This window comes from Candida jiufengensis (genome assembly GCF_024610255.1).
Source record: "Candida jiufengensis strain CBS 10846 chromosome Unknown scaffold13, whole genome shotgun sequence".
NCBI lineage: Eukaryota > Fungi > Ascomycota > Pichiomycetes > Serinales > Debaryomycetaceae > Lodderomyces > Lodderomyces jiufengensis.
The window spans coordinates 187,866-215,628 of record NW_026261567.1 but is presented as its reverse complement, the minus strand read 5'-3'; the positions used below and the strand labels follow the sequence as shown (position 1 = coordinate 215,628).

Below are 27,763 nucleotides of genomic sequence, written 5' to 3'. Positions count from 1 at the left end.
AGTTTTTTAATCAAGAGGATTCTTAGAAATTTGTCAAAAATTTAGTGTTATGGTATTTTTTGCTATATAGTTTTATATTTCAAATATATTTCTCAATAAATCTGGTTCTATTGTAATTTTCAAAATTAATCTACTCTAACGTCCTTATTGCATTCTCAAAATATACAAGTATTCGAAAACAATTGCATTAGATGAAATTGACCAACACCCTTTCTTCCACCAAACAGCTTCCGTGAATTCAAGAGGTATAGGCTATTTTTAAACAATCTCACCCATACGGTAACATCCGTACCGCAACATCAAAAAGCTCAAGAAAATTTATTCACCTTCACTACAAGATTCTATACTCGTTTTTAGTCAATGCTTCTTTGATTGACAATTTGAATTTGTATATGACCTTCAAAGTTATTCCGATTAACCTAGATAATCTTTCTTACTGGTGTTTTTAATAAGAATGAAGGTTAATTAGGCAAATTTATGACCAAAAGTCTCATGAATAATGATCATAAATGTAGTCAAAATCTAAATTTGTACTAATTTTACCAATAAGAATGACTCAATAGGTGACTAGTTTTTTATTTGATTACTTGTTATTAAATCTTCAAGGAGTTTAAAATTTATTTGACATCTCTCAAGTTTTACAACATTTTTGCATGAAAATGGTTGCAAATTTATTTTAATTTTTTAGTTTTATTCATTAAACATATTAATATTTTTCATTAAACTAAGATGTCAAATCGATTAGTAGATCTAGACAAAAATATACATTATTTCTTTAAGTATTTAACGATCCTATACATTATTTAAAAAGCAACAATATCATTTGTATTTGATGGTTTCCATCCTGCAATACCTATATAAGAACCTTCATCATACCTTAAAGCTAAATTTAAAAATCTGGAAAAAGAAGATCCCCAATTCCAATCTTTTGAAATATAAATCATATAACTACAGTGCTGAGCACCTGGTACACAATCGGGCCCAGTAAAAGCTAATACTGGAATAGTATAACTCTTACCATAAATACTTACAGTCATTGTTCTATCTTTAATCAAATCATAGGAAACCATACCCCAGTAATTAAATGGATCAGAAGGTAAAGCGTCTAAAAGAGCTTCTTGAACTTCTTTACTGACAGAAATTCCATAATTTCCTGTATCTAAAGTTACAGTTTGATTAATTTTTACTTTATTACCATTTATATTAACAAAATCCACATGACCAACAAAATTATTGTCTTTAATTGAAGTCCAAGTGTAATCTTCAGTCATTTGAGACTTACTATAACCACCCAAAAATAATTGCAAGCTACTAGCACTTTGGTTCTTTTGATTTATAGCAAGAATTGGTTTAGAAATTAATCCTGCTTTATAAGCATTCCATACTATATTTTGATTTTCATCACCTTTTGGAGGTTTAGCAAGTCCAAGAATACCATTTGACCATACCGATCCAATTTCTTTAACATCATTAAATAAAGTTCCTGGAATTTTAAAGTTCAAACCATACCATATATCATCAATAACACCTTCTCCATTAAAATAAGCATTGGTACCAAAACTAGATTTTAAAATTCTGCCCGTTTTTTTTGCAGTTGTAGATTTCTTAACATCATATAAACCTACTTTACCATTTGGTAACAAACACCTATCACACTTACTGGCAACATCAGGTACTTGAGTTAACCAACTTCCAGTATCGACAAATAATGAAACTTCATCTTTATTTGACCCAATCGGTAAGGTTATTTTAGGAAGACTGCCAATAGAAAATGTATAACCATGTTCACCAACTTGTCTTTTTATCAAATCTGTTGAGACTGTGTCAAATTGCATATCTAATGCAATAACCCCATCTCTTGGCTCATTTTGAAGGATGCTCGCTTGAACAACAGTAGCAACCAATGCACCTACACAAACAAATAACAATTGTGAAAACATTTTAAAACTTTCTTGATTTGAGGATTACTTACGATGTTTTGACAATTCATTGACAATATGCCAAATAATGCTATTTTATATCATTTGAACTTCCAGTACTAAAAACTACATCAAATTCCCGCAACTCACCAAGAAAAAAACATGAGCTAGAGCCAGTCTATAATACTGACTTAATCATGTTGCAGTTTTACAAAAATGTTTAACATATCGACTCCACTAGTTTTGAAGTTTTGAACAATTGGCTAGTTTTAGTTTGTGTACAATCAAAAACAAAAAAAAAGGGTTGTTTTTGGGCTTGACACAAAAATGATAGAGAACATTTTTAGATAATTGTTGCAAAATGAACTAAAATTAACTAATTTTTAAATGGAGAATTCAAATTCAAATTTCCCATATGTGACTTCGAATTCACTTTAGTTTCTAAAATTGGTTCAAAATGGGAACGGTGAGATCTTTTATATCAACGAGCTTTTAGTTTTCGTGTCAGCTTTTTCATGTCCTCAAGTCCTAATGCAAGTTGAGCATAAACCAATTTTAGATTAAGAGCTGACACAATAAATTAAAAAAATGAATTCTTACTAAAATCTACTAAATTCTTTCAAAAAATTTATTGATTTATTACGAGTAAATTTCAAACCTATTGGAAATGAAAACTAAAATGTAGCAAATAAATTGATAATTGGTTTTGATATTTACAAAGAATTAATAAATTTCAGTTGAATACTAGCTTTGTAGCTAAGTTCCACGTTTCTACTTCATTTAATAATTCAACCGAGTTTTGTATCAGTAGAATTAGTTAATTGCATTTGTGACAGTAACTAAAATATCAGAACAAAGCGTAGAAGTTTTATTAACCCATTTGTAAAACATGTATTTAAAAAACTTTTTTTTTTAAGTTGTAATTTTTATCTATATTCATATTGTCCAAGACTATTTAAACTTATTGAAGACGAGCTTTATTTGATTGTTAAGAAGCTACATTAATAGTTATAGAGAAATACTTATTCAGAAAAAAATTAAACAATAATAACTACTATTTAAAATACCATAAGTAAATAATACCATCCATTTCCCTAGCTGGCCAGACTTGAAAAATTTATATATATCACTTAACTTGATGAAATTTTTAATTTATTTTTGAATTGTAATTTTTTTTTTTTTTTTTTAATACTTTGTATTTAATTTTTATATAAGCAAATTGAATGAATTGAAATTAAGTAATAATTGCATTTAGATTCTATGTAAGCTAATTGATCAAGCCATTTAGGACAATTAGAAGGTATACTTGATATGATAAATTTACTAGTTTTATTTTATATGGTTGAACTAACTCCAGAACCCCACGAATGGTGCAAGACTACTAAAATCTATTATTAGTATATATATGATAACCTAAGAAACTTTCAATTTTGACAATATTTCTAATAAATAGAGAGTTAGAGAAAACTACAAAATTGAAAACAATCAAGTTAATTGATTTTATTAACTTATAAAACTAAAAACGAAAAACTTAAAATAAAAATATTGTGAACTAAAAATGTAGTTGAAAGGTGTTTATCCATTATTAAAACTATAGGTGGCCAGTCTAAGGTTGTTGTAATGAAAATTTCGTTGATATCTTTTTTGATCTATAATTGAAAAATTGCTAATGTTGATGATGGTAAAAAATTAAACCTTGATGATTTTCAAATGTTGAAAATGTTAATTTTTAAATGTTGAAAATGTTGATTTTTAAATGTTGAAAATGTTGATTTTTAAATGTTGAAAATGTTGATTTTTAAATGTTGAAAATGTTNTTGGTTATCCAATTTTAAGAACCTTTGAAAAATTCAGTGTGAAGTACTAATATCAAATTCTGGTAAAAATCCCACAAAATAACGATATTGTGATTAAATTCTCAAAAATTTAAAAAATTTAGTTCTTTTTGAATTTATTTTTAATTGATTGTTAAGTTCATCAAATAATCTTTCTTGTTCTTGATCTGAATTTGTAATTAAATGATCATTAATAAACGAAGCATTTTCATTTCCTTCATCTTCATTTAATTGATTATTATCATCAGCAGTTTCATCTGTACTTGAATTATTTTGCTCTAAATTTTTGCTTGAACCTACTTTATAAACATCATCAAATAATTCTAAGGTCTGAGCAGCATTAAACCCGTTTCTCCTCTTCTTCACAAGGACAGTTCCATAATCCTTGACTTGGTAGTCTTTTGTATTAACAACCACAAAATTGTTATCTTCTTCATTAGGTAAAGCAGAACTAGATTTATTATGTGTTACAATTTTATTTTCATCATTATTGGAATTGTTCAGAGTTGGACTAAATATAACTTCATCAGATACAATTTCATTTAACTTGTAACAATTACATTCTGAATCAGCTTCTGTTTTATTTGAATTAGCTTCACTTGATGATTCATTAGATATATTTTTTCTTCTTCTTGGTAAATAATTGGTAGATCTAAAATTTCCAATATAAGCTTCATAATCTGAGTTATTTACTAGTGACTCCAAATCATCCTCATTTTCGAAATCAATTTTAGCAACTTTTTCAACTTGATCATTAACCATAAATTTAATAGTTTCTCCATTTTCATCAATTTCAATTGCTCTTTCTCTATTAGTATCTGGTGTCGAATCTGCAATTCCTCTATCATCTTCCTTACCAAAACCTGGTGCAAAGTCGTTTTTGTAAGCAATAATTTCTAATTCCTTAATTGCAACACCATCTTCTAAAACATTTGTAACAATTCCATGATTGTCATCGAATTCTAATTTTTGTTGTTGTTGTGAATTAAATGGTCTTGCATAAATACCAGTATCACTTAATTCATCTCTAATGATTGTAACTGGTGATATACAACCTGCATCAAATAATTGATTATTATGTAAAACTGTAATTCTAGTTAAATCTTGTTGTAATTTTTCAAGACTTTCTGGGTCCATTTCTGTAATTAATTGATGAATTTTTTTAATCGATTTTTTAATTGATTGGTTTTTAAATGGTTTGGTGATAAAGTTTTTGATAATATTTTTTTTATTTGATTGATGGAAACACATTTTAGTAATTAAGATAAGTTTAATTTCTTGTTTTAAATTTGTAGTTGTATGAAACTTAAAAGTAAGAAGTAGTAGTTGGATGAAATTTAAAACTTCTAAGTTGTAGATGTATGAAACTTAAAGTTTTTGATTTGTATAAATCTTAAAGAATAATATACTGCAGCTGTAGTATAAATTTCGATTATAAATTATGAATTAAGTTGATTTTACTTCCTATGGAACTATAAGTTGTGTGATATACTTTTGTTCTATAAATTTGAAATTTATGATATGAGAAAAATTGAGTGTAATATGTGTATAATCCTAAAATTGATTGATATACTGATAAGTATATATCTGAATATTATTATAATATAATTGTATTATATAATTGATATGTGTAAATCTGAACTTTGTAGTATGTATTGAAGTTCAAAGTTTGAATAAGCTTTAATATGAGTAATGTTGAATCTAATTTTTGTAAAACTTAAAAGTTGTGTGATATACTCTTATTGTATAAATTTGAAATTTATGATATGAGTAAAATTGATTGTAATATGTATTTAATTTTACAGTTGATTGATATACTGATGTATATATATCTGAATATTATTATAATATAATTGAAATTTTTAGTTGATATGTGTAAGTTTAAGCTTTGTAGGATATTTTGAAGTTCAAAGTTTGAGTAAGTTTTAATATGAGTAAAGTTGATTCTAATTTTTATAAAACTTAAAAGTTGTGTGATATACTCTTGTTGTATGAATTTGATATTTGTGATATGAGTAAAATTGACTGTAATAAGTATATAATTTTAAAGTTGATTAATATACTGATGTGTATATATTTGAATATTATTATAATATAATTGAACTTTGTAATGAATATGTGTAAATCTGAACTTTGTAGTATGTATTAAAGTTCAAAGTTTAAGTGTGTTTTGGTTGATTATGAAAAAAAAGTGATATCAATTTTTGTGAGGATTTAAGAAACTTTTTGATTAATTTATACTCAGTGATTTGAACTATTTTGGAATGCTAATTTAACTATTTGTAGTGACATAATTGTGAGTGTAGATTCGGATCTATACATGCAAATTTAAATAGATTTTGCAAAGCTTATATAAACTAATTTGAACTAAGAAAATATTGGTAGCGCTTTTGTTTTAGGACCCTTTAATTTATACCCTTGTATAAAATTTATAGTTTAAAACGTTCGATGCTGAATTCAATTGAAATCCCAGACTGTATCAGTTGGTTTCCAATAAATGTTTTTTGATTCATAATGTAAGTATTTTTCAAAATATCTAACTTACGATAAAAACATGTAGTTTTAAACTTAAATTTGAAATGTAAAATAGTACTTAAAATTAATAATCTGACATAATAGATTCAAAGCATCCAACTATAGCAGCATCGACTACTAATATTTCATTAAGACTTTGGGGCCCTGTTCCAAATTGTGATTGTTGTGAGTACCACATATGTAAAATACTTGGTTGAGCTATGTGATCCACTAGATGAATAAGATATTCCACCATCTGATGACACTGTTGACTGAAATTTATGAGAAGTTGGTAATGCTCTTGAAGAAGATCTTGGTACTGAGGTGAGTTCATTCACTTGATCGCATTATTATTGGTATTGGTGGTATCGTTGGGAGTATTATTATAGGAGATTGTAGAATGAAACTTCTGTCTATTTAATAAATTGCTCTAATTCTTCACCAATTGATTCTCGAGTTAAACTTCTTCCTATATTTCATAACTAATCTTATGCTCGTGTTGGCAAATTTTCAGTATTGTTACTCACGTTGACAACTATGACGTGATTAGTCATTGACGGATACGATTTTGTCAAAACCTCGTTATTGACGCATCACCTATTTATGTCTCTGGATTTAGCTGCTTACGAGTTTCGTTGTTATTAGTTTCACAAGGTGTTGCTGATGATGTAATTGATGTTAAAGATATCGGTTCTGATTTCGTGGTAGATTACCCAATTTCATTAAATTTGCGTTTAACAATAAAAGTTATTACTTAATTGATTATATATATTCTGACTATGGACAGGTTAGTGGTGGGACAGGTTGATATAAATGCATTACGAAACGATTACATTGCGGTGGCAATAAGTATTGTTAAAAAGAACTTGATGAACAGTATGAACACACTTGATTATAATAAATTTGTTGTTGATGAGTGCTTCCACAATTGTGAATTGGCGACTATAATGTTAATGAGGTAATTGAGTTGGTTGTAATCCAATTCACATTATAGAATTGTTATAGAATTGTTCTAATTGATATTGAATAGTCTGGTTGTAAATAAAAACTTATAATCTGAGTTATGTAGTCTATGTATTTAGTATTTCAGATTCAATATGAATCTTGATTTAAGTCCCCACATTGTCATTATCACTTTTATCTTGTCTGGCAGAAATTGGACAGATCCAGTCGACATATGGACTACTTACTCACAGATTACTTTCAACGTCTAGTCAAATTGTTCTTTAAAGATGATTAGGTTTATTAATTCTTCCTCAGGATAAGTTTAAGATGTGCATCATGTTACAAGCTTCCTTAAAATAGTAAGTTTTGTTTAACAGAATATGATGTTGAATTTATTTTCTATTGTCGTATATATATCATGTTAATTGTATTTGTTCGTTAGAAAATACTCTGAGTTGTAGCATTGATCTTCATTATTATATAGTCCAAAGAAGGCAATTATTTGTCATTCTTAATTACTATATAACTACCTTGTTTCAAATTATTATTGCGTCTTAAGATAAAGGAATTAATAATAGAAAAAAGAATTGACTAGGAGGACTGAAAGATACTTACAATTTACTTAATAAATTTCATCACAGTTTCACTTCAACATACAGGTATTGCACACTTATTGACAACAATTCAATTGTTCATCAATCAGTTCCTAATTACAGTATAGTGTAAAGAATGACGTTTCAAGAAATCATCCAAAAATTAAACAAGAAACTGCAAAACTTCAACAGAATAAATCTAAGTATTATACCGCAATCAGTATTAAAATGGAGAATAACAGATTTAATATTATTAGTTGCTTTGGTGGTAATATTTTTCATAACGTACCACGTCAAACCTTTCCATAGACAGTTTTATCTTGGAGATATAACGATTCAACATCCTTTCGCAGAAAGGGAAACAGTAAATAATACTGAACTATTTATGTATTCAACTTGGATTCCACTATTGGTTACATTCGGAGTTTCAATCTTATTAACAACCACAAAATATAAAGTATATAACACTTATGTCGCGTGTTTGGGATTAATCTTAGCGGTTTTGATAACTTCTATAACTACTGACATTTTAAAGAATTGGATAGGGAGATTAAGACCAGATTTCTTGGAAAGATGTATACCTAAAGAAGGAACACCTCTAGATAAATTAGTATCAATTGAAGTTTGTACACAAACAGATATGGGAAAATTAGAGGATGGATTTAGAACAACTCCAAGTGGTCACTCGTCAATAAGTTTTGCAGGGTTAGGATATTTAGCTATGTTTTTATTGGGACAGTTGCAAGCTTCTAATACTTGGGTTGGTAGTTGGAGATGGTTGATTGGTGGGTTTGTACCTTTGCTTGTTGCTAGTTTCATTGCATTAAGTAGAACTCAAGATTACAGACACCACTTTGTTGATGTTTTTATTGGTTCAACTTTGGGATTAGTTATTGGTTGTTGGTCTTATTTTAGATTGTTTCCTTGGATAAATAATCCACAAAGTTTTTACAATTTGATTATTATTGAAGAAGAAAATTCAGAGCAGGTCAAAAAGAATGGTGATTTTGTTGTTGGTGATGATGAGAATACAAGTTATACTAGATTAAATAATGTTTAAGGGTTTACGAATTAATGCTTTTTTAATTAGGGTATCTAATTAGTTTATAGTTTGGAATTTGAAATTCTCTCTAAATCTTCACATTAATGTAGTTCTACCACCAATTTCATTACTTGGTGTACCATCAGGTAAATTACCATCTCTACTATCAACGAATTGAGAATAAATTCTATTCAATTTTTGTTTCTCTGTAAGTGAAATTGAGGGTTTTGTCTCCTTCAAAGAATCTAAGAAATTAGTTTGAGTAATCAAAACTCTTGGATCTTCCGACTTCTTGTCTGCTGTTTTATCTTTTATTTGTGAATGTTTTTCATTTGATGTAAATTGTTGAATTTGATGTAATAATTTTACCCTTTCAGTTGATTTTAATTTTAAATTTTTATCATCACCACTAACTTTGAAAAATTCAATATTTGATTCATCATTATTTGTACCTTTCTCCTCCGAATTTTCTTGTGCTTCTAATGCTTCTAGTCTGACGTGAACAGCCTTCAAATATGCATTATAACCTAACCCTTGCATATCAGCACCACTAAATCCATTTGTATTTTTAGCAATTTCATTCAAATCAACATCATCACTTAATTCCATTTTGTTGGTTATACTTTTTAAAATATCCAATCTATCTTCATAATTGGGCATATCACAAATTACACTTTTATCTAATCTACCAGGTCTTAACAATGCACTATCAATTAAATCTGGTCTTGAAGTTGCTGCTAATACATAAACACCATCCAAACCCTCAGCACCATCCATTTGTGTTAACATTTGATTAACTACTCTATCAGTAACACCAGTAGAATCATGACCTCTTTTTGGTGCAATCGAATCAAATTCATCAAAAAATAAAATACATGGTTTTGCAGCTTGTGCTCTTTCAAACAACTCCCTAACACTTTGTTCTGAAGCACCAATATATTTATTCAAAATTTCTGGACCTTTAATGGATATGAAGTTTAATCCACATTGACCTGCAACTGCACTTGCTAGTAAAGTTTTACCACATCCCGGATATCCATAAAGTAAAATACCTGATCTTAATCTTAATGGACAATTTGCAAATATTGGTGCGTATTTGGTGGGCCATTCTAATGTTTCCAATAAAATATTTTTAGCGTCTGTTAATCCACCAATATCTGACCAACTTGTGCCTGATTTTTGTAACTTCACACCTCTTAAACTTGATGGAACAAAATTTTCCAATGCCTTCGTGACGTGTGCTGAATCAACTACATTTTTCTGTTCTTCTTCTTCTGTGGTTGGTGATGATAAACATTGATGGTATATTCTGTCACATAAAATTTTCAAATCATTTGGTAGATAACCTTCTGTTTCACTGACTAAATCCATTAAGTCAACATTTATTTTACATTGTAATTTTTCAGACAATTGACTTTCCAAAATCTTGAACCTCAAAGATTTATCGGGTGCGTTGATATGATAGAAATTTTCTATTAAATGACTACCCAACAACAATTTATTAATACTTTCTTTTGAAGTAGCAGAAAGTAATATTGAAATATTTGAATCTTGTTGATTATGTAATTTAGTTAATTGTGAGATGAAAAATTCAGTAGTTTGATTTGATTTTGTTGCATCCATATTTTCCATTTCGATATTCATTATCTTATCAACATTATCTAATATTAACAAAGATGGTTTATTCCATGAACATTGTTGTAACCATTTGAAAATATGATTTTTGGATAAGTTTTGAAAATTTTCATTCATCAATGTATCACATGAAATGTATTTTGTGAAAAAACCATGCTCTTGATTTAATTTTTCACTTATCTTTTTCAAGTATAATGTTTTACCACTTCCTGAATGACCGTATATTAATGTACCTGTATTTTCTGATATTACAAAAGCATCAACTAAATCTTCTATTGCGGATTCAGTTCCAATTGCTTCTGATTCTTCGACTGGTGAGATGTTAGAATTAAGATCTTGGATAAATGATTGTGGTCTTAGCAACTCATCACCCAATTCTATTTTAATTGGTTTTTTGGTATTTAAATCATAAGGTCTAATCCATGCATTATAACTTTCATTTTTTCTAAATCTTAATATCCCACCATAGGGTAAAATACCTGGTATATTCGGTATTTTCATAAAATTTGTAATTGGCCATGTTGATATTTGAGGATATAATGCATCTGTTAATTGTTGAATTGATTTATTTGTTTTGGTTTGATTTATTTCTTTCTTTTTGTTGGAATTGATTATATATGGGCATATGACAAAAGTAGTAGGACGTTTTGGTGAACTTTTAATTGCAGGTTTTAAAACTACTATATTCCCAGTTTGACCAAATACATTTAATGCAATTGATAAATCTTTTGAAAGTCCAATATTATTATTACTTGATTTCTTGTAGTTTACAAGTTTTGCAATTATTCTTTTATTTTCCTTAATATCGTTTTCATTTTCTAAATTGTTTTTCAAATCATTTGGACCAGATACAATTGATACTGCAACATATGAATCAAACTCTTTTGGTAAGTCATTAAAGTCGACATAAACTTGGTATCCAGATCTTTCAGTGGTGTCTTTATACAAGTTATGTGGTAAACTAATTCCTCTTCTCAAAATCAGTGTTAATCCATTATAATCTTCTTTTCTAACACTCTTCAGACTTGTGACACTTTTACTATCTGTAGTTACTTCTTTCTTCTGTCTCACTTTTGGAGCAATTGCAATTTCACAATATGGAGATATTTTGGCAAACTTGTTTTCATTGTTCCCAATATCGGTAACTATTAATTTTGCAGAAGTTGTAGCATTAGGATAAACAACTAATATCTGATTTAAGGCAACACATCTACTTTGATTCAATAATTTATCTTCAATTAATTGAGCATTTAGTTCAACTACTTCCCAATCTGAACTAGTTAATGGTTCCAAGTTTATATTTGTTGCTTCATAATTACCAATTTTTAAGTTGACTATGATTGATGATTTATCTAAAATATTTAATGATTGTGCAAAAATTGGATCGATCTCTAATGTTTGTAGTTTCGAGGATGACATTCCTGACCAGCCTGCATAGTATTTTGATGGTTGTTTCTGCTGTTTGTTAGTTGACGGTACAATCATTTCGATGATAATATCTTGGACTTGAATATTGGCTGTAAATAAAAGATTTGTTAAATTTGATGGTAAATTCACCAAATTTGACTTTAAAGTCTTGTATGCAATTGTCACTTTGTGATTATCCATGCTTATACTACTTATGATGTTGGTTATCTGGTGCTATACATAAATCTAGTATAATTTTGAATTACTGATGGTGATAAATTATGGTGGTGAATGTCTATAGTGCAACAATTTTTCTGTTTGTAAAAATTAATTTTTCATACCGAAAGGTGGGGAAGAAATATTTTTTTAGCACGGTCCAACTCAAAAAAGATTTTTGATACATAGAACAACAACTTTGATTTGACTTTCTACTATTTGATCAAAACTACATTATACAAAGAAACAATTTTGAGAGCAATAACAATCCTAATCAACAATCAGATTTAAACTCATCATCGAGAATAACAAAAACTTCATTAAATCATTTATTAAATAAATCTATTTACAAGTAAAATAAAACCCCAACTTATTTCCTACTATTAAAATCTTCAAACTTCTCTAAATCTTCCTTTGTACTTTGAGACTTTTGCATTTCCTCCCATTTTTTCTTATGTTTTTCTTCTTTATCATGTTTAGCTTTTTCAACCATTTCAAAAGATCTTCTTCTCAAAGATCTACATTGTTCCCAACCAACTAAATTCCCTAGAAAGAATCCACCCATTGACCAATTCAAAGCTTTACTAGGATTTTTATGTATCAAAAATGTAATAACTCCCAAAACTCCCATTGCTTGAAATCCCGTAATCATAGCTTCTCTAAAACATGGCATTGTCACGAATCTATCCACACTAAAGTCCGAAAACTTTATAGTGCGTGCTGCATCTGCTAATGTTGGCTGTTTTTGTAGCGGTGGTGGTCTGTTTTGTTGTGGTGGTGAGTCTTCAAATTTTGGAGGTAGATCTTCTAGAAATTGTTGTGGTTTTGGTCTTTCTGGTTCTTTATATTCTGATACGAGTGATACTTTTGACGGTGGTTGTGGTGAGCTACTTCCACCAAACCAGCCCATTATATATATATTCGTTGAGATATATGATTTCTTTTGCAATTATTTGATGATTTAACAATGCTAGTGATTAAATTTCTGTAACTACTACTATTGATCCAAAGAGCACTACCAAAAGCCCCACTCCAATTTTTCAACTTTGGATCAGTATGAAGAGATCAAGAATTAGACTGTCTACAAAATTTATAGTAAGTCGCTATACTGTTCTCTATAGTTCTTCTTTTATATAAATAATGTTGTACTATATTGTCATTTCAATCAATCAAACTGTCGTGAAATACATCGATATTCAGCTGGATCATGCTACCTCGATGTGATACTCAACCTGGTCCAATGATTGTGCTCTCCAAAAATCTGAACTAATCAACTTAGGTAAATGAGAGTCCAAATATTGTCAAATAACCACAGTGAACGGTATTAAACTTTCTTTCCATAAAAATTGTCGGATTTTTACCTCAAGCATCTCTATCCTGATTTCTATAGCCCATATGTTACAAATCTTTACCCTTTAGATTTCTGTTGAAAACAATTTTGGGCAATGATAAACTCAAGTTCTAATAAGTAATCGTTGTGACGACTCATTTGGTAAATCTTTAACCATTCATTCTATTATTATCAATATCCCCTTCCTCATCTTCTTTCCCATCAAATTCATCCATACATTCGACAATAGTCTTAATATTATCCAAAACATTACTTATAGAAACTCGAATAACTCTATCACTTATACCTGAGAATTTAATATTTAAAACATTTTCATTAGTGGTGTATTCAATTTTCAATTCATCTGATTTTAATACAGGGTCTGGTAGTAGTGTGTTTTGAGCTATTTGAGCTTGTCTTGAAGTCTCAAAAGGGATATTTAGTGTCAATTCTGGCATTTGGACAGCTCTTCGGTATTTGATTTTTGATATTGATTGAAATGTATTGTGAAAAACTTATTTTTTAGAAGTCTAAATATGCGCAGATATAACGCAAAATATTTATCAACAAGGTCTACATGTTAGGAAAGACAGTTGTTTCATTAGTATGTCATTTATTAGAACTATAAACCTCTTTACTTTGCTTCATTCTCAAGAATTATTCTCTAGTGCTAATTTTTCTTGTTCTAGTTTTTTATATTCTACAGCTTGATTTTCAATTTCCTTTTTAACTTTTTCGATATAAATATCCATTCTATTTAATTCATCATTTTCATCGGGTCGTAAATATTCTTGATCTCTCTTGTCTGGGTTTGTTAACTTATAAGGTATCAAATTTCCAGGTTTTCTAGTTAATATTTCAAATACTTTATCAGTTGGTTCATTAAATACTAATTCATCATATAAAATGGAATGAACTTCTCCATTTTCTCTTTTTGGATGTTGAGGATTATAAGGATGTAATTTCAATGGATGAAAAATTTGAAAATTTTTTTCATTTATACCTAAATCTACACCTGGATGAAAATGTAATTTTATTATAATTTCAAATTCTCCCCATCCTGTTTCTGTAACTTGATATGGTGGATGTTCTATTGATCTGATAGGGTTCTCATAAGTTTCATGTAATTTAAAAGTGACTTTCTTTATAAGTGGAGTTAAATCTATTTCTCCTAACACTGGTTTAAAGAAAACGGTCCATTCATGAGTATGATCTGGTGGAGTATTTGGTTTTCTCTTTTCTGGTGTTAGTTTATAAGCATGATTTCCATATAGGACTGGTAGTGATATAGAAACAAATTTTATCCTTCTTGAGTTTGCACTCATTTTAATTTGTGGTTGATTTGATTGATGTAAATGATATTTATTTGGTTTATTTTGTATGATTAATGTATTGCAGTAAGTCAAGTAGAATAATAAAGTAATGTTGTTTTCCTAAGCTTCGTTCCGTGTCGCAGAATCATGTCTATTATTTTTTAGACAAATAGCTACCAAATTTTATGAAAATGTATTATCAATGATTTGAAGTGTATTTTCCTTTAATTTGAGTACCCTTGGAGCTCAATATTGAGCTACGTTAGTAAGTTCAATGTCCTTTCTACAAATCTTGACTATTTACACAACTATGATCATAAATAAAGTTTTGTATAAAATTTGGTTGGTTGTAAAGTAAAGTGACGCGTGTTGAAAAGATTGGAATTGTTTTTTATTTATTTTTTTTGTGTACTACAACTAAATTTTTGAATTGATTTAGATTAAGAGATTACAATTTATTTCAAAACTTTAGTTATTACAATCATCCACAGTATTATAAGAACATGCATAAATCATGGCAACTACTTTAAAACGACATAGGGAAGATGATGCTTTCAATCTGGAAAGTTTAACGGTATGTTGGATCAATCGCAACTTTATTTTGATCTATATGATACTAACCACAGAATTTAATAGGATTCATATATGCCACCTTCACAACAAATTACACTGTCAATGATGAGACCGCAAAAAAGACGGGCCAAAATGACACAAATAAATGAAGATGAAGAAGATGATGGAGAAGACGAAGAATCAGAAACAGAATCAATTGATGAAGATGAAGATAATTCAGCTACAGAAGAAATTATTGGTGAAGATTTTGAAGCACCAGCTCAAGCAGGTATTATAGAAAAATTAAGCTTGAAAAATTTTATGTGTCATGATTCTTTTGAATTAGTTTTGGGACCACAGATCAATTTCATTATTGGTAGAAATGGTTCTGGTAAAAGTGCAATTTTAACTGGTATATCAGTAGGATTAGGTGCAAAAGCAAATGATACAAATAGAGGTAGTTCAATAAGAGATTTAATTAAAGATGGTAAATCCACATCAAGAATAAGCATTACCATAAAGAATGAAGGACCAATGGCTTATAAACCAGAAGAATATGGAAAAAAAATTATTATTGAAAGAAAATTAGTAAGAGTTGGTTCAAATTCTTATGCAATTAAATCTGAACTGGGTAAAACTGTATCACTGAAAAAAGCAGTTTTAGATGATATGCTATATAAATTTAATATTACAGTTGATAATCCATTAGCATTTTTGTCACAAGATAAAGCAAGAGAATTTTTAACTACAGCTACTGCTAAAACTAAGTTTGAATATTTTATGGCTGGTGCATATATTAATGATATACATGATAATTTAGATAGCACTGCTAGAAATATCAGAGATATTGATAGTAGGATTGATCAATCAAAAATTTATCTTTCAGATTGTGAAACAAGTTATAAAAAGACTAAAAAAGTATATGAGACTCATAGAAAAAATGATCATCTTCGAAATAAATTGGAGAATATTGCTGGTAAAGTTTATTGGTTTAATGTTGAAGCTATTGAAAAGAAAATGAAAGAATGTCATGATAATATTCTGGAAGCTGAAAATAAAATTCAAGAAGCTAGAGCTCAAATGGAATTTGCTGATGAAGAAATAAGAGCTAAAGATTCTGAAAAACAACGATTAACGGATGATGTGTTACAAATACAAAATGACTTCGATTCAAAATATCAAGAGTATGAAGATGCTAAAGACGTTAGAGAGTCAATGAAACATCAAATTAAAATGCAAAATGAAGAAATTGCTAAACATGCAAGAGAAATTAAAAACATTCAGGAAGATATAGAATATACTCAGCGAAAACTAGATGAAGAAAGAACAAAAATCGAAGCAGAACAAGGCGGATCAAAAGATCATATGAGAGAAGAATTAGCTTTAGTTTTTGAAGATATCAGAAAATGTGAGGATAAATTAAAAGAAATTAGCGAATCAATTAGAAATCTCGAAAGAAATCCTGATTCAAGATTTGAAGAATTAACTAGTTCTAGAAGACAAGTAGCAGAAGGTATACAAGAACTCAAACAACGTCAAGTAAATTTGGAAAGGGAACAAAATTCTAAATACACTCCATGGGGAGCTAATCGTATGCAAGACATATTTAAGTCTATTAACAGTTTACAATGGTCTCAAAAACCAATTGGTCCACTTGGTAGTTTCGTTGTTGTAAAGAGGCAATACGATGAATGGAAACGATTACTCGATGGTGCTTTGAGTAAACAATTGGATTCATTTATTGTTGCTAATAATCAAGATAGGGTCAAGTTGGCCAAAATTTTGAAGGATAATGGGTTATATTGCAATATTATTGTAAGAAGAACTGAAAAGTTTCATTATGAAAGTGGTAAAGCGAGAGGAACAACTATTTTGGATATGGTAGAAGTTAGTGATGAAGCAGTATTATACGCTTTGATTGATCTTAGTGCAATTGAAAAAACCATTATTGCTAACTCCTTTAATGAAGCTAAAGAATTAAGTATAAGACCAGATGTGTATAATGTTTTGATTCAATTTAGCGATACTTCGGGGTCAAGAATCAGTGATTATAATGGTTTTCGACTGGATCCAATTAATTACTCTGGGAAAATGCCTAAATTTGGAGCTTCAAATAAAGAGGAATTGTTAGAAGATATCAAACTCGACATTCATAGAGAAAATCAAAAATTGAATAACATCGAAAGACAAATGAGGGATGAAAAAAGAATTTTTGAAGAAGAACGTACTAAACTAAATGGTAAAAAAAGAAACTTAAGTCAAGAATTAGCAAGATTGAAAAAAAATAGAACAGAGTTGGAAGATAAAATTGATAAAGAAATTGATCAGAGTATAGCATTAAAATATGAACTGAAAATTGAAGAAGATAAATCACAAATTGAAAGATTAGAAGGTTTAAATCAGTCACTTGCAGAAGATATTGAACTGAAAAAAGGTAACTATCAAGAATCAAGAGATAATCTTAATATTTTGAAACTGTTAGTTAATGAAATGGATCAAAAAAAATATGATGCAACTAATAAATTAGAAGAACTTAAAGAGTATATTAGAATTTTGGAAGATAAAAAGAAGAAAACTGCATATATTGAAACTGAACAACAAACAATTATTGAAAACAATAGAAAATTACTTGGTAGAGGTGAAGGTAAATTACTCGAGTCCATAACAAAAGCGAGAGAATTTTGTAATAGAGAAGAAGTTGAAATTACTGAAGATGATACTCAACAATCTATAGAAGCTGAATACAAAGATATTCAATATCAAATAGAAGAAGCTGAAAGAAATTTGGGGACATCTTTGGAGGTAGTTATAGCTGAATTAAAATTAGCTCAATCTAAGAGAGATAATGCAAGAGATAATCATCAACATCTTGAATTTATTCATCACAGATTAGAAGAAGAAATAAGCATAAGAATATCATTTTTAAGTACAACTATAAGTCATGCGGTCAATTTAGCAAGACGTACATTTGAAGATGCAATGGAATTAAGAGGTTTCAAAGGATCATTAAATATGAATTTTGGTGAAAGATCTTTAGAACTTTTAGTTAAAACAAAACAAGATGATAAAACACGTACAGTTGAATCATTATCAGGTGGTGAAAAATCATATACACAAATTGCCCTTTTATTATCAATTTGGCAAGCTATGAATTCTAAAATTAGAGGTTTAGATGAATTTGATGTTTATATGGATTCCATAAATAGATCAATTAGTATTAAATTATTACTTACTGAATTAGGAAGATATCCTAAATCTCAAAGTATATTTATAACACCACAAGATATTGCAGTTGTTGGAGATTTAACTAGTTCTAATGTTAGAATTCATAAGATGTCTGATCCAAGAAGTGATAATTAGCTTGAGGCGGTTTTTGCTATTTTGTTTTTTCAATTCTAATTGTATAATTTTTTTCACTGATATAAGTAATTTAATAATTTTAAATATTTACACTTATTAATTTATCTCTATTTACAAGTATATTTACCTAAATGCAGAAATTTTGTCATTAATATGACCATTGTTATGTTGAGTATAAAATTTAAGTATATCTTCTTTCAAAGTGATTTTTTCTTTATTATCCTTTAATGATTGTAGTATTATAAAAAAGCTTTGATTTGTAATAATTCTTTTCCCAATATTTGATAAATTTTTTAGGTAATTAAATGCCAATTCATGTTTATTTAATTTACATAATGATGATATAATAAATAAATTTAAATAAAAATGATTTAGTTTAGTAAATGTAATTAATTGATTAACTGAGAATATTTCTTCTTTTTGAATATAATTGTAAATTAGATTTTCAAAATTAGGTAAATCTTTTAATAATATTGATTTTTTCAAAATAGGGTTTATCCTTATTGGTTTTGTAGTATATGTAGTATATATATTTCTTTGAATAATTGGATTATATAATTCAGTTTCACATATCTTACTTAATAAAAATTGATGAATATCGAGTTGTTCAGTTGATGATTCTATAATTTCAGGAATTTTATACTTATTTGACTTAATATTTTCATTTATAAACTTATTGAATTTACGATTTTCAAATCTTAATAAACTTGGATTATTTTTTTCAGAAGTGTTTGAAGCGTATGATAAGTTTTTGAATGATCTTAATGAGTTTTCTAAATCTTGTGCTAGGGAGTATGTTTCAACTTCTAAGACTAATAATGATCTATATGTATCTAAATGGTGTAAAAATGAATAAAATCGACGAAAATACCTCATTAGACCTTCTATTCTTTTGGAATCTTTATTGTTTTTGAAAATTATACCTAGCGCAATTAAAGTATTACAATCAACTAAAAAAGGTATTTGATCATTATCTTGAACTCCATATGAAAGTTCCTCGTAGAACTTAACATTATCTATTAATTCATGATATATAAACATTGCTCCAATATAGTAATTTTCTAATAATACCTTGTTAATAATAATTGACCATATTTCATTGGGAATTTGATAATTGGGATTTTGTAGTAAAATATGTTGAATTGATATTGCTGCTTGAATATTTTGTTGGAGTAAGTTGTAGGTGAATGCTATAAGTGATTCTTGATTTAGGTATGAATGGTTTTCAATAACGTATGAATAAATATGTGCTATTGATTTTGTCTTTATACTTTCTTCAAACTCTTGATTTGCAATTAATTGGTGAAAATTGTTGGTGATGTTGTTAGTGGTTGAGTATTTTCTGAAATGCCGTAGTATAGGTCGTATTCTTGCTCTAGTATGTATCATCTGTAGGTGGTTGTTATATCTTCATCTCTAATAGTTGTACAACGATCGTATGATCGTTAGTGCTTTAAGCTATTTTGGTCGCAAAAAAAATTATATTGGTACTGAAAATTTTCGTGTTTTAAAATTTTTCAATACAATTAGTACCTTGATCTAACTAATTGAAAATGTTTAGGTTGGGTATATCACGTTGTAATGGTTCAATACTAAGGAATCAACTCAGAATTACCAAAATACAACCACCAGTTTCAAAAATCAATATACCCAAAATAACATTCTCATCATCAATATCAATTCGTAATAATTCAACTTCAACTTCAAATACAACATCACAAGAAATTCAAGATAAATTAGTATTATTCGATCATCATCCAGACTTATCTCAAGCGGTATCAAATCCAAATATACATTCAGATCAAATTGGATATTTAGAATCAATAGGATTAGGTCAAGGTTGGGGTCCAACTGCAATAATTGAAAAGTTATTAGAATATACTCATGTTTATACTGGTTTACCATGGTGGTCAACAATAGTTGTTTTAGCAGTAGCAGTAAGAGTAGTATTATTTCCATTATATGTAAAAGCAAGTTCAAATGCTACAAGAATGTCTGAAATAAAACCACAATTAGATAAAATAATGAAAGATATAAAAGGTGGGGATATTCAAGATCAAATGAAAGGAATGGAAAAAAGAAAAAAATTAATGAAATTACATAATGTTTCAACTTTAGCTGGTTTAGCTCCAGTTTTACAATTACCATTGGCTTATGGATTTTTCCAAGCATTAAGAAAAATGGCAAATCATCCAGTTGAAGGTTTTAATGATCAAGGTATTGCATGGTTTACAAATTTAAGTGATGTTGATCCTTATTTGGGTTTACAAGCTATTGCTGCTTTATGTATTATAAGTGTTGTTAGAATGGGAGGAGAAACTGGTCAACATGCAATGGCTAAAAGTATGCAAAAAATAATGACAATTGTTCCAATAGCTTCTATTTTTATAACTAAAAATTTTTCAGCAGCTATAGTATTATATTTTGCAATTAATTCCATTTTATCATTAATTCAAAGTTTAATTTTTAAATCAAATTATTTAAGAAAATTATTAGGTATGCCTAAAAAATTATCAACTTCTCAATTAAATCAATCAAATTCTGGTCAATCACAATCTATTAAAGAAATGGTAAGTAAATTTGTTGATGATTCTAAAGAAAAAAGTATAAAAGCTGCTAGAGATGCAAATAAAAGAATGGAAGTTACAAAACAAAGAAAAAATAGTTTTAATGATGGGTTTATAAAAAAACATTAAAATACTTGTAAATAATATATACACTTGTAAATTGTGAATAGATTGTAGCTTTAATTCTTCAAGCGATTTCATTTGAAACTATCTGTTTAATTCATACAATCTTCAAATAGGCAAAAAAATGTCTGTTAGTTTATAGTAAAACTTAAGAAAAGAATGTAAGCACATAAATAATTTACTAAAATTTGGGTGCAAAAATTGTAGATGCATAGATAAACCAGAAAAAGTAGAATTTAAGCATACTAGTTTTGAATACTATTAAACAATTGATAGTGAACAATATTCAAGTTTTATACAAAAAACTATAAAGATCAAAGTAATTCCTTTTGAACTACTATGACTCTTAGTGTAGTTTTCTCATCTTACTAATGAATTGCAGAGTATTGGTTAATAATTTTTTGAAATTGTTGAAATACGAACAAATTTAATAATTACGAATTATTATAATTGTACCTGATTAATAAATTATAAATTAGCCAAATTATTCATCAGATTACGAGATATCTAATATTGATTAATACTTCATTAAATTATATAAGAGATGTAGAATTAAAAAATAGATCTTGAGGCGTTGTAGTTGATTTTACCCTTGTTAGAACGTTTTAAGGGAAATACATTTACTCTACTAATAAATTTTATTTACAAATTTCTCTACTTTACTTTATTCAATGGACACTATTCAATTGTTCAATAAAATCAATCAATCAACCAATCTTATATTGTTTACTTTGTTTAAAATGTTGATGAAAATAGGAGAGAAATTGATCAAGTCTAATTTTTCTAATAAATTCATAATAGAGTTAATCTGATTATTGTTTGGTATATAATTTACCCCGCGATAATAATTTGATTTTCAGCACATGTGAATAAATTTATTTAGATATTATTTATATACAGGTATTTTATAATAGTTTGTGTACCTAATTCTTTCGGAGTTTAGTTTTGTGTTTTGTTCTACTAATTACTATTAAGGAAATAAGATATAATTAGAACAATCATAATAATATTACAATATTACCAGTATAGCTTTTTAATTTCCAATTTTATCATAATATATAAATATATATATATATATTAATATATATATATATATTAATATCATTGTTTCATGTTTATACTAAATTTATATTCAACAATCTTTCATCATATAGAACTAATAAACTACATATATCAATAATCATGAATTATATTCCTTATCTTATATTATTAATATCTTATATAATTTATAAATTAATTCAAAATTATCAACTTCAAAAATTTGCTAAAAAAAATGGATGCAAACAACCTATAAAATTACCAACTCCTACAATATTAAGTAAATTAGGATTAGAAATGATTATAAATTCCAAAAAAAATGAAAAAGAAGGGTTAGGAAATGAAAAAATTTATCAAGGTTTACAATCATTAAATACATCAACTTTTGAAACTATAATATTTTTTAAAAAATTTATAATGACAATTGAACCTGAAAATTTAAGATGTATGATGTCAAGTGCTAATTTTAATGATTGGAATATTGGATTTAGACCAAAAGCTTTTGGTATATTATTGGGAAATTCAATTTTTTCAAGTGAAGGTGGTCATTGGAAAGATTCAAGAACTTTATTAAGACCATTTTTTGCAAAAGATCATATAAAACATATTACAAATATGGAACCTTTTGTTGATAGAGTTATTAAATTAATCAAAAAAACTAATGGAAAAACAATAATTAATTTACAAGATATTTTTCAAGATTTTACAATGGATTATACAACTTATTTATTACTTGGTGAAAGTTCAGATAGTTTAAAAGAAAGATTAGGTGAACCAATTAAAGAAACTATAAGTGAAAAAACAAGATCTCAATTTACATGGGCATTTGATACATTAGCTCCAAAATTAATGATGAGAGCATTATTAGGTCATTTTATGTTTCTTTATAATCCAACTAATATGCAAAAATGTATAGATATTCAACATGAATTTGTTGATTATTATGTTCAAAAAGCTTTAAAAATGTCTAGTGAAGAATTAGATAAAAAATCAGAAGGTGGTACTTTATTTTTATATGAACTTGCTAAACATACTAAAGATCCTATTGTTTTAAGAGATAATATTTTGAGTATAATATTAGCTGGTAGAAATACAACTAGTGGATTAATGACTTTTTTATTTATGGAACTTTCAAGAAATCCAGATATTTTTAATAAATTAAAAGAAATAATAAGATCAACATTTCCTGATTTACAATCAATTACTTATGAAAGTACTCAAAATTGTGATTACTTAAGGTGGTGTATAAATGAAACATTAAGAGTTCATCCATCAGTTCCAAACGAATCTAAAACAGCTTCTAAAAACGTTATATTACCAAAAGGTGGAGGACCAGATAATCAATCACCAATTTTAATAAAAAAAGGTCAACAAGTATTATATCCATTATGGTCATCAAATAGAAACCCAAAATATTTTGGACCAGAACCTTTAATTTTTAAACCTGAAAGATGGGCACATTTACCTCGTAATGGAGGTATTGCTTTTTTTCCTTTCAGTATTGGTCCAAGAGCTTGTTTAGGTCAACAATTAGCTTTAATTGAAGCTAGTTATATAACTATTAGATTATTACAAACTTTTAATAATTTGGAATGGTGTGGGAATTCCAAAGATGAACCTTTAAGAAAATCAGTTAGTGCTACTATGAGATTATTAGATGGTTGTAATGTTATTATGAGTTAGAGATATTTGAGTGGTTTTAAAGTTTTTTGTTGGTTTTCAATTTTAATTTTTATAATTTATTTTTAATACATAACGACAAGGAAAAGGTGGATGTAGATTAAATAAAGTTGAAGTCTTTGGTTTTGTTGTAGATAATGATAATGAAGTAAAAATTATCGAAATCAAAGATGACGCAATTGAAGTTAGTACTTTTTTTGGTTTTACAAGAAATATTGAAAAGTTGTTGGGTATATATAAATATTTGACCCTATATATCAATCATCTTAAATTTTAACTGGAGAGAACTCTAATTTCCATTAATATTTTCAATTCTAGTCATATGTTAACTTATTCACAACCTTTGATTTTTAGATGCAATTTTTGATTTATGTTTTAAATATATACTTTCAAAAAGAAATGATAATGGTAGAATTTTAATTCTATTGTCAGCCTAAACTGTGAAATAGTGAATAGAAATTGTAGATTAAATTTAAGATTTGTAAATAGTCGATAGATTGTTCATTTAAAATTAGTTATCTTCTAGCAAGGTATTGATTATTTTATCATATTTAAGAAGTATCCATATGCAGTATTAGTATTTATTTATTTTTTGTTTCAGATTTATAAATAGATTTTTATTGAGTGAAACTTAAGAAATATAATACGTTTTATAATATTAAAATATCTTTCAATTATACAATCCATATAGATTTATATTTTAATCTTGATTATTATGTTCAACTTGTAATGAGAGTTGTATATTACATTACTCTAAGACTAACTTTTATATATAAAAAATCACAGCCTTACTAACTAATATTACAATAATAAAAAAAAAAAAATCTCCTTTTAAGTAAATTATCTTTTACGCGAGATTACTTAAATATTTTTTTTTTTTCATTAGGCACAAAAGATCAGACACATTTCAATAAATTCAATTTACAACCAGACAACAACTAAATTTTAATTTTCATTTTCTTCATTCTTACATTCATTTTTTCAATACTTATCTTTATCTACGGTTCAATTAACAAATGGTTTACTAAATATCATTATCACCATCATAAAACCTTCATCCAAATCAAATATGGCAGATCAAAAATTAAAAGATCATTTAGATGCTGAAAAGGCGATTAAAAAATATGATTTAAATTTATCAACTTTTAATATGATTAAAATTCAAGATTTTCAAAATTATAATTGTTCTACTATTTTCTGGTATTTTTATATGTGGATATTAGTATTTTTATCTATTATATTGTTGGCAATTGATATTTATTCATGTTTAAATATTTTGGTTTTCCATAGATGGGCAACTAATGATTATAAACCTTATGCTTATTCTATTGCAAAATGGATTTTCACTGGATGTATTATTTTTCAATTTGTATTATTAGCTTATAGTTGGATTTGGGCAATACATATTTATAGAACTAAAAATATTGCATTAGTTTATCTTAACTCCATATGTAAAAGGGTATATTCAATTAATAATTATAATTATTTTTGTTTATTTAATAGTATTGATGAAGGGAAATTTTTTGATGCTTGTTGTTTTATAACTTATTATGAAATTCAAAATGCTTTACAGATTTTAATAGCTGATACTCCAAGACAAGTTATCAACGTATTAACTTTAAGATATTATGCTACGGGTGGAGAATTAAATAATGATATTTTAAGAAATATTCAAGAAATTGCTAAAACAAATTTAAGATTATCTATAATCTTGAGCTTTATGTGTCTTTCAGTTTTTATTTATGCTATTTTTTTCTTTAAATTTTTATTTGGAATGATTATGTATATTCCTTTAAAATGTGTTTTGGTTGATGGAAAATATACAACATTCAAGAGTTATTGTTCATTTTTGATAAATGAATCAGTATCTCAAGCAGTTAATAAACATCATAAACCAAAAAGAGAATTAATTGAAGAAGGTATATTAAGTGAAGAAAGAGCAAATAAATTAATATCATTAGATAAACATCCTTCAGATTATAAAGATTATACAAGAGTTTATTATTCAAGAACTGAATCTTCAGAAAGTTTCCCACTTAATGATTTAACTAGTTCTAAAACTAATTTATTAAATCAAACCTACAACGAATCAAGACCTTTTCTACATACAGATCCTTCTTTAGATCATTTACAAAATTCACAACAACAAGAACTGACTTACTCAACGTTAGGTAATAATAATGGACAAATACCGTTTAATAGAAGATTAAGTCAATTACAAAATAGAAATCAATCAAGAAATCAATTTAATAATTATAGAAATCCTTCACAACCATTTCAAAATCAAGAATTATATCAAAACAATAACAACTCCAACCAGTTATTAGACAATGACTACAACCAATATACCGAGTATAATCCACAACCATTTAAAAAATCAATTAATTTACCAAAACAAAGAAATAACTCAAATAACAACTACTCAAATACAAGACTACCAAGTAAACCATCAAGATCATACACTCCAATAAAAGGACTAGAATCAATTAAAAATCAAGAGCATGACAATTTTGAATCACCAGAAATAACACTAAATAATGATATACAAAATTACCCAAATAAACCATTAGTCAAATCATCAACTGAACAATTCCACCAACATCAACAAAATCCAAAAATTTTACAACGATCATTTACTGATGAATTACCACAAAATTTAACACGAAAGAAACCAAATCCATTTGAAGAAGAAGAAACCACCGATAATTTTAATTTTCGAGAACCACCAAATTTTCAATCAAATACAATTTCAAATTCACCACCAATAAGTAAATTCGAAGATGAAATATTAGACGCTTATGATACTGATAATAGTATAGATAATAATGATTTTTTGGTTCCTAGAGATGAAAATATACCCTATCCTGTAAGAGGAGTTTCTAAGTATTTTGATTTGGAGAAACAACGATAGATCAATTAATAAAATATACTAATGGTTATACTTAATATATATTATGCATTTTTTCATTATACTATTTCTATAGCATTATAACTATTTACAAATTAATTAACATCAATAAATCAATTCCTGATTTCCACTATACCTTCTCAATTCGATTCTTGAAAACACCTCCAATTTCTTCATCAACTTTCCCAAAATACAATTCATTAAATTTATTCTTTCTTCTCATTAAATTCTTTCTGTAATTTACTCAATTCTTCATCACTAATAGGTGGGATAGGAATATCAGAAAAATCATCTTCAGTCATTTTATAAAACGTATACCAATAAACAAGCAATGGTAATCCACCAATAACAAACAAACCAGCAGTATTTCTCCAAAAGAAAGGTTGTCTAACTCTATATAATGCTGGTGTTATTTGATGAGTTATTGGATCTCTATATCTATCATGTCCTTTTCTTAACTGAGGTTAGTATATTTATGATAAATGTGAAAGTTTTGTGGGTGAGGGAAGGTACGTACGGAGCTCCTACTATTTTTCCCATTAGTCTTAATGAATTACGCATTTTTTTGTATTATGTTTTTGAGTTGGTTAGATGTTTTGAAAGTTGTAATATGATTAATGTGGTCTTACCTAGATCAGGTTATCACGTTAATTTTGTCTCACTTTATTTTTCATTTTTCAAGTAAATAGTGAGTACGCAAGTGGCTACCAAATATGCGCTTTTTATAAGCCACCTTGAAAAAGCATATGTCAGGCAGTATTGCAAGAGTAGAATTTTACCGTAGCT

At 27.4% G+C, this 27,763-nt stretch overlaps 13 protein-coding genes across 13 annotated transcripts; 5 read left to right on the top strand and 8 right to left on the bottom strand. All coding sequences in view use genetic code 12, as the record gives it.

Moving 5' to 3' along the window:
• Positions 1-803: 803 nt before the first annotated feature.
• KGF54_005331 (pepsin-like aspartic protease) lies at positions 804-1,940 on the bottom strand (the record flags this gene model as incomplete). Its single annotated transcript, XM_051766118.1, has 1 exon — positions 804-1,940. One exon carries the CDS (start codon positions 1,938-1,940, stop codon positions 804-806), a length of 1,137 nt encoding a protein of 378 aa, XP_051617704.1.
• Positions 1,941-3,829: 1,889 nt separating this feature from the next.
• On the bottom strand, positions 3,830-4,891 carry KGF54_005330 (uncharacterized protein; the record flags this gene model as incomplete). Its single annotated transcript, XM_051766117.1, has 1 exon — positions 3,830-4,891. The coding sequence occupies one exon, from the start codon at positions 4,889-4,891 to the stop codon at positions 3,830-3,832; it is 1,062 nt and encodes a 353-aa protein (XP_051617703.1).
• Positions 4,892-7,942: 3,051 nt separating this feature from the next.
• DPP3 (bifunctional diacylglycerol diphosphate phosphatase/phosphatidate phosphatase) lies at positions 7,943-8,866 on the top strand (the record flags this gene model as incomplete). Its single annotated transcript, XM_051766116.1, has 1 exon — positions 7,943-8,866. The coding sequence occupies one exon, from the start codon at positions 7,943-7,945 to the stop codon at positions 8,864-8,866; it is 924 nt and encodes a 307-aa protein (XP_051617702.1).
• Positions 8,867-8,944: 78 nt separating this feature from the next.
• Positions 8,945-12,091, bottom strand: PEX1 (AAA family ATPase peroxin 1; the record flags this gene model as incomplete). Its single annotated transcript, XM_051766115.1, has 1 exon — positions 8,945-12,091. The coding sequence occupies one exon, from the start codon at positions 12,089-12,091 to the stop codon at positions 8,945-8,947; it is 3,147 nt and encodes a 1,048-aa protein (XP_051617701.1).
• A 385-nt stretch (positions 12,092-12,476) lies between these two features.
• KGF54_005327 (uncharacterized protein) lies at positions 12,477-13,016 on the bottom strand (the record flags this gene model as incomplete). The annotated part of the gene is made up of 1 exon (XM_051766113.1): positions 12,477-13,016. One exon carries the CDS (start codon positions 13,014-13,016, stop codon positions 12,477-12,479), a length of 540 nt encoding a protein of 179 aa, XP_051617700.1.
• A 590-nt stretch (positions 13,017-13,606) lies between these two features.
• KGF54_005326 (chromatin DNA-binding EKC/KEOPS complex subunit) lies at positions 13,607-13,894 on the bottom strand (the record flags this gene model as incomplete). Its single annotated transcript, XM_051766112.1, has 1 exon — positions 13,607-13,894. The coding sequence occupies one exon, from the start codon at positions 13,892-13,894 to the stop codon at positions 13,607-13,609; it is 288 nt and encodes a 95-aa protein (XP_051617699.1).
• Positions 13,895-14,086: 192 nt separating this feature from the next.
• On the bottom strand, positions 14,087-14,761 carry YAF9 (Yaf9p; the record flags this gene model as incomplete). Its single annotated transcript, XM_051766111.1, has 1 exon — positions 14,087-14,761. The coding sequence occupies one exon, from the start codon at positions 14,759-14,761 to the stop codon at positions 14,087-14,089; it is 675 nt and encodes a 224-aa protein (XP_051617698.1).
• A 502-nt stretch (positions 14,762-15,263) lies between these two features.
• SMC6 (DNA repair protein) lies at positions 15,264-18,661 on the top strand (the record flags this gene model as incomplete). The annotated part of the gene is made up of 2 exons (XM_051766110.1): positions 15,264-15,323; positions 15,386-18,661. The coding sequence occupies 2 exons, from the start codon at positions 15,264-15,266 to the stop codon at positions 18,659-18,661; spliced, it is 3,336 nt and encodes a 1,111-aa protein (XP_051617697.1).
• Positions 18,662-18,784: 123 nt separating this feature from the next.
• Positions 18,785-20,050, bottom strand: KGF54_005323 (uncharacterized protein; the record flags this gene model as incomplete). Its single annotated transcript, XM_051766109.1, has 1 exon — positions 18,785-20,050. One exon carries the CDS (start codon positions 20,048-20,050, stop codon positions 18,785-18,787), a length of 1,266 nt encoding a protein of 421 aa, XP_051617696.1.
• A 164-nt stretch (positions 20,051-20,214) lies between these two features.
• On the top strand, positions 20,215-21,357 carry KGF54_005322 (membrane insertase; the record flags this gene model as incomplete). Its single annotated transcript, XM_051766108.1, has 1 exon — positions 20,215-21,357. One exon carries the CDS (start codon positions 20,215-20,217, stop codon positions 21,355-21,357), a length of 1,143 nt encoding a protein of 380 aa, XP_051617695.1.
• Positions 21,358-22,533: 1,176 nt separating this feature from the next.
• On the top strand, positions 22,534-24,072 carry ALK6 (Alk6p; the record flags this gene model as incomplete). Its single annotated transcript, XM_051766107.1, has 1 exon — positions 22,534-24,072. The coding sequence occupies one exon, from the start codon at positions 22,534-22,536 to the stop codon at positions 24,070-24,072; it is 1,539 nt and encodes a 512-aa protein (XP_051617694.1).
• A 1,066-nt stretch (positions 24,073-25,138) lies between these two features.
• On the top strand, positions 25,139-26,980 carry KCH1 (Kch1p; the record flags this gene model as incomplete). Its single annotated transcript, XM_051766106.1, has 1 exon — positions 25,139-26,980. One exon carries the CDS (start codon positions 25,139-25,141, stop codon positions 26,978-26,980), a length of 1,842 nt encoding a protein of 613 aa, XP_051617693.1.
• A 203-nt stretch (positions 26,981-27,183) lies between these two features.
• On the bottom strand, positions 27,184-27,538 carry KGF54_005319 (uncharacterized protein; the record flags this gene model as incomplete). Its single annotated transcript, XM_051766105.1, has 2 exons — positions 27,184-27,415; positions 27,495-27,538. 2 exons carry the CDS (start codon positions 27,536-27,538, stop codon positions 27,184-27,186), a joined length of 276 nt encoding a protein of 91 aa, XP_051617692.1.
• Between the last annotated feature and the right edge of the window lie 225 nt (positions 27,539-27,763).